The 5,707-nt window shown below is 37.5% G+C and overlaps 1 protein-coding gene across 1 annotated transcript; it reads left to right on the top strand.

Moving 5' to 3' along the window:
* Positions 1-576: 576 nt before the first annotated feature.
* On the top strand, positions 577-4,791 carry LOC130995602 (nuclear pore complex protein NUP54). Its single transcript, XM_057920956.1, has 9 exons — positions 577-1,222; positions 1,298-1,351; positions 2,104-2,163; positions 2,261-2,371; positions 3,438-3,503; positions 3,675-3,761; positions 4,112-4,213; positions 4,289-4,435; positions 4,507-4,791. The coding sequence occupies exons 1-9, from the start codon at positions 791-793 to the stop codon at positions 4,618-4,620; spliced, it is 1,173 nt and encodes a 390-aa protein (XP_057776939.1). The 5' UTR covers positions 577-790; the 3' UTR covers positions 4,621-4,791.
* Positions 4,792-5,707: the final 916 nt, after the last annotated feature.

Raw genomic sequence — 5,707 nt, 5'->3', positions numbered from 1 at the left:
ACAACATAAAATTCATTCAATTAAAAATCCAAACATTACAAATAAAATTAAAAAAAAAAACAACAAATATTTAAAACATCCAATTTTCGAATAATTTAAAGCCGTCGAACTACGGGTCAACCGGACCAAAGCGTGCCCATATATGCTCAACCAATTTTCGAATACATTTTCGAATTTGAGGAAGAATTATTGTTGGAAGAATTGGTGGATGAAGACATTTTTTAGGAGTTGAAGAGAATTGTTGGATGAATTGTGTTTGTGATTGAAGGGGATATATATAGGTGAAAAAGAAAAAAAAAACAAAAAAAATCGGCCGAAGACCGTTGAAGGCAACGGTCATTTGACCGTTAAAATTAATTTTTTTTTTTTAAAATTTCGGAAAGGGGCGCGTGTTTACACGCCCCCTCCTTCGCTCCCACATTCGTCGAGTGCGAACGCACGCCTCCCCTCCATCGCACCCGGGAGCGGCAATGGTGGTGGGTGCGATAGGCCGGGTTCGATCCGGCCATCGCACCCACCATTGTGGATGCTCTTAGTAACCCTGAACCCTACATATTGAGGCAGGGGAAGCAAGCAATTAACTTTAAAATTATCATAATTTGTGCAAATACATTTACATACATGTGTGTATTTTGGTTTTGGAAGGGGAAAATGTTGCAATTATTTTACTACTTTCTAAAACGAATTTCAAAACCCTCTAACGCGGCGTCGCGTCATAAAGAAATTGGCGGCAACAGCCGCACTAGAAATTCCCAATCTCTGAATCTAGGGTTCCGCCACCCCTCCAAGAATGTTCGGAGCTCAGTCGTCCTCCCCGGCCTTCGCCACCCCTTCCTCCACTCCCGCATTCGGCACGCCTTCAACTCCGGCGTTCGGTTCATCGCTCTTCTCCACACCCTTTTCGCAACAATCCCAACCGCAGCAGCAGCAGCAAACTCCGTCGCTGTTTCAGACGCCTCAGCAACAGCAACAGCAGCAGCAAACTCCATCGCTCTTTCAGACGCCTCAGCAGCAAACTCCGTCGCTCTTTCAGACGCCTCAGCCGCAGCAACAGCAACAGCAGAGCCCCTTCGGCTTCACGACTCCGTTTAATAATGCTCAGCAACAGCAAGCGACTCTTTTTAATAATGCTTCTCCAACCAATTTCATGAATCAGCAATTGACCACTCAGATGGCCCCAGTTGCTCCTCTCCCTTTTTCTCTAGCCGATCGCGATATTCAAGTGTGAATCCTTTTTATATATAAGTCTAATTGATCAAATCTAACTTATGTTGATCGCTTCATGTTGTCTCTACAGGCGATTGTGGATGCATACAAAGAGGAACCTGGGAACCTTAAGTATGAATTTAAGGTCCGGCTTGTAGTTTTTTTTTTCTTTTTTCCCAATTATGTTGTTGTTTTCTAACTACTCAAAATCACTTTATGAACTGATGGGTGATTAATTTTCTTCTTTTAGTATTTCTCAGCACAAATCTTCCGTTACAAATGCCAATGCAATACCTGTTATTTTAGGGCGAAAAACATTGTATCCAAGCATGCGTCTTTGTTTGTGAGGTTATAAGTGTCTTTGGATGTGATTTAATCTTAAACGGGGAGGTGAATAAATTTTTATACTTTAGCTCTGCATGGCTTCAGTTATGAATTGTTATACTTTAAATTGCCGACTGAATAGATTATGAAGCAGGTTTTCAAGGTTGGCCTTTATCTTCACAAATAGAGCACAATGAATTTTTTATTATCCGACATTGTGCTGAATCTCAAGTAATGGGGTTAGATTTTAATATGTAACTTATCGTATCTCTAACTCTGAAATTGGGCATGTTCAGGGGCGCATTTTTTAAAGAAATAGGCATGTTCATGTTCACAACACTGCATTTGATTCTGTTGTGTGATGTTGGAATAGATGAGGAAATAGTTGCCTAGGGGTGTATTGCACTCTTTAGGTCTAGTAAGTATATGTTTAGCATGGACGCTGGAAGTTTAAGACTAGAAGAATGCTATGCGCAATTCATGTGTATCAATTGAAGAAGCTTGAACTTTAACTCTGAAATCAAGCTTTCTTTCTGATTTAGATGCTCATCAAGATCTTTGTTGATTTTGCAGCATCTGTTGTTTAGTGTGACTGAACCTCAGTACAGGGCAAAGCCTGCTGGTGTATCAGATGTGAGTTTAGTTTAAACTTGCACAACCTTTACTATTAATTGTAAATGTATTTTTGGAGGCTATTTCGTAAGTCTGGTAAAATAGTTTGAACTGCCAGATTATGTGGGCAGAAGCAATAACAAAACTAGAAGGCATGGAAAGTTCCAAAAGAGAACGTTTATGGCCTCAACTTGTGCAAGGTTTCAAAGATCTTTCCCAGCGTCTTAAGGTACGCAAAGTTTTAAATTAGACTAAGAGGATGTCCACTATCATTCTTAATGTCTTAGATTTCATACTGTAGTCAGAAGCTTCTTAATATTTCACAGTGAAATATTCACTAAACCTGTGTAGTGTCTTTGTTTTGCTTTAATGATAGCCGCCATCATATTAGACGCTAATCTGATGCATATACACTTATTCTGAGCACATATTCCGATTGCTACTTAAGAGATTCTTCTTTGTCATTGTGTCATATTGCCATTTGAACAAAGTTCCCTATCATTTAATAAAAAAATTGAATATGTAAAGGTTAACAAACAGAGATTGCATATGATATTATAACTTATAAGGGAGATGCATAGATATGGGTATATGCACATGCTATACAAGTTCAACTTAAGAGATATGCTTGCTTTTTGGCATCATCATGCCAGGCTAAATGTGTTTGATAACTCCCTCAGCCTCCAACAGAGTCAAGCTTTTATTTGTAATTTTTTTAGGAGTTTTGTTTTTGGGAGGCTTAATGAATGTCTAAGGAACATGATGAGGAAAAAAAGCCATTGAAAAAAAGAAGATTTCTGCTTGATGCTGGCACATTTGAATTTTTACAAAAAAATCATGTGATGTAATTGTTCTGACACTGCCTTAGGTTCATTTGGATAGTTAGAAATGAGTTTTTGAGGATTGTGAGAAATTCCTAGAGGAATGGGATTAGGTAGAATAGTTGGTCTCTGTCTCAGTTCACCGAGAATTTAATAAAATTTATTTTCTCAAAAATTGATTCATGTGCAATGATGCTTCAAGCTTGAGTCTACTTTCTGACAAATTTAAGTTTTGCTGTAGTTGGCATGTTTTGAGATACAGTATAAACTTGATAGCTTGGTCTAGTCCCTTCAACAATCTTCTATTTACATGGACATCATTTTTTGATATTGCTATTATTCTGACTTTCAGGGTTCTCATGCATACCACCTGTTCTGTTCTGTTAAACACTATGTTTCTTTATTTTGAATATCATGATCTGCTTCTACTTTGTAATAAGTTTCTCATTATGGTCCACAAATGGGCTTTCTTAGCTTCAAGATGAAGTCATACTGTCAGATTCTGAGAGACTGAAGATGACCCAGAGCAATGTTAAGATGGTGATCTGTCTCCCTCTTTCTCTTTCTCTTTCTCTTGTGTATACACACACACACACATAAATATATATAGAGCTACAGGCAACACAGAATAAACTTAAAGGTGTATATGCACATGCATATGCGTGCATCTGTCTGCCTCTAATACCTCTTTTTCCATTTCTCTTGATGCAGCTCCAAAGGCATTTTCAAGCTGACACACTTCCTTGGATTCAAAGGATGCAACAGAAAGAGCAAGTACTTCAAAGGCGTCTTTTAAGGGTAGGATTTTGTCAGCTCCCAAAATATGGCCGTAGTATACTCTGTTGAAGAATGGTTTAGCTTTGGTCTGGTCTTTTTACCATGATAAGCTGTCAGGTTGTGTTTGGTATCTCAGAAAATTTTGTTTTTCTGTAACTCAATTTTGGATATTCAAAAACTAGGCTTGTGTGGGTTGGGAATGGCATACCCAGGCTACTAGTTACCTTTTCTCTTGTAATTCCCGGGCTGTTATAGTTTTTGTAAGGATGAATAGGCTTGCATTTGCTATATTTCAATTGCTATTAGTTATTATGAGTTGTATTTCACAACATTGTCCTGTTATTCATTATTTCATGGGCTGTGTTACTCAGGTTATGAGAGTAGTAGAGGCACTGGATGGTAAAGGTTGTCGATTACCTCTGATGAAAGGAGAAGTAGAATTAGCAGAGAAGTTGGCTGCAACGACGAGACAGGTTAACTTTCACCTATTTTGTCTCAATTGAAATGTTAAAGAGGACGTAAATGAGAAAAAGTATCTGAAGTTGCAGTTAAAAGGATCTGGAGCAGAACTTTCTAGACGGGTTCAGAATCTGCTCATGCTATCTCGCCTTCAAGCAGACGGCCTAATTGGTAGCTCAGTGTACCTGCCAGGATCGACCAAAATTCATGAACAAAGTCTAGCTGACATGCAGGAGGTACAATGAAAACTAATATTGGGACTTGATTCGTTCAGTAGAAGGCGTTAATATTGTTGTTGTTGTTGCAGGTGTTGCAACGACAGACGGAGGCTATTGCGAGACTAGGCAATGTGCTGAAGCGGGACGTGAGAGATATGGAAATCATAATGGCCGAAGATACAGAAATGACCCAACAAGACTAACTTCAAACTCACTCTTTCCCTCAATTGTATCAACAATTTGTTTGCCCACTCAGTGTATTCCCTTCATGCTATAATGTCACAATACCCAAACACAATTCAAGCTACTATGTTCGTTCGATACATCTATCAATTTTATTTCGTTTGTAATGGGAGGACCAAATCATGTAGCAATTGACGATTTTCAAAATAGTGATACCATATCTAATTGATAATAGGGATTTTCATTAAATTTATCTAATTGATGAAAGTGTAACCAATGCACAATAGTATATCGTAAAAAGATATATCAATTGAATAGTAATTAAAAATACAATTTTGTTGATTATGTAGAACTAACTAATTGATACTATAACTTATTAAATTTAGGGGTTATTGCCATAAAATTCATCAAGTTTGAAAATTTTCTGGTTTATATCATGACTTTTTATTTTTGCCAAAAAATACATGAATTTAGTATTGATTCTTAAATATCCCGCGATGAATAACTCCGGCGAAATCAAAACTTATGTGTCATTTACGTGGCTTATGTGGCACAGACGTGACATTTAATTTATATGAGATTTAATTAATTGAGTAAAAAATTGAAAATTCTTAAACAAAACAAAGCACCTTTTCAATTTATATGTGGTCATCGATTAAAATAAACAAACAAAAGATAATAACTAAACAAAAGCCCTAATCAAAACACAAAAGGACGAAAACTTGCTGGAGCCAAATTCAAAAAAACTTGCTGGAGCTTGTCGCCTTATTTGCTTGGTTGATTTATGAAAGTTCAAATCTCTACCTTTAAGAGAGATGGGGAGCCTGTCATCCCCCAACTGAAGCACGAGCGAAAAATCAAAATTATAAGCAAACTCAATCACTGAAAATAAGAACAAGAGAGGCTAACAACAGAAAACAATCACCGCAACAATGTTGTAAAAGAAAAATCGAGTAGGTTCTGTTATATTCCTCGTGCTCGATGACGAACGAGAAAATAATCACCCATCAATGTTGTTGTTGTAGCGAGCCAAAGCCCCAACCTCTCTTTAGCGTTCTTCTTCTTTAACGATGAAAGTGAGATATTTACCCTACTTTTATGCCCAAT

This window comes from Salvia miltiorrhiza, chromosome 7 (genome assembly GCF_028751815.1).
Source record: "Salvia miltiorrhiza cultivar Shanhuang (shh) chromosome 7, IMPLAD_Smil_shh, whole genome shotgun sequence".
Lineage (NCBI taxonomy): Eukaryota > Viridiplantae > Streptophyta > Magnoliopsida > Lamiales > Lamiaceae > Salvia > Salvia miltiorrhiza.
The sequence above is the reverse complement of the archived record's forward strand: the minus strand, read 5'-3'. Positions and strand labels throughout refer to the sequence as shown.

Coding starts and splice junctions, on each gene's coding strand:
- LOC130995602 (XM_057920956.1), top strand. CDS start 791: ATGTTCGGAGCTCAGTCGTCCTCCCCGGCCTTCGCCACCCCTTCCTCC. Junction 2,372..3,437: donor ATCTTTCCCAGCGTCTTAAG/GTACGCAAAGTT, acceptor GGGCTTTCTTAG/CTTCAAGATGAAGTCATACT. Junction 4,214..4,288: donor TGGCTGCAACGACGAGACAG/GTTAACTTTCAC, acceptor CTGAAGTTGCAG/TTAAAAGGATCTGGAGCAGA.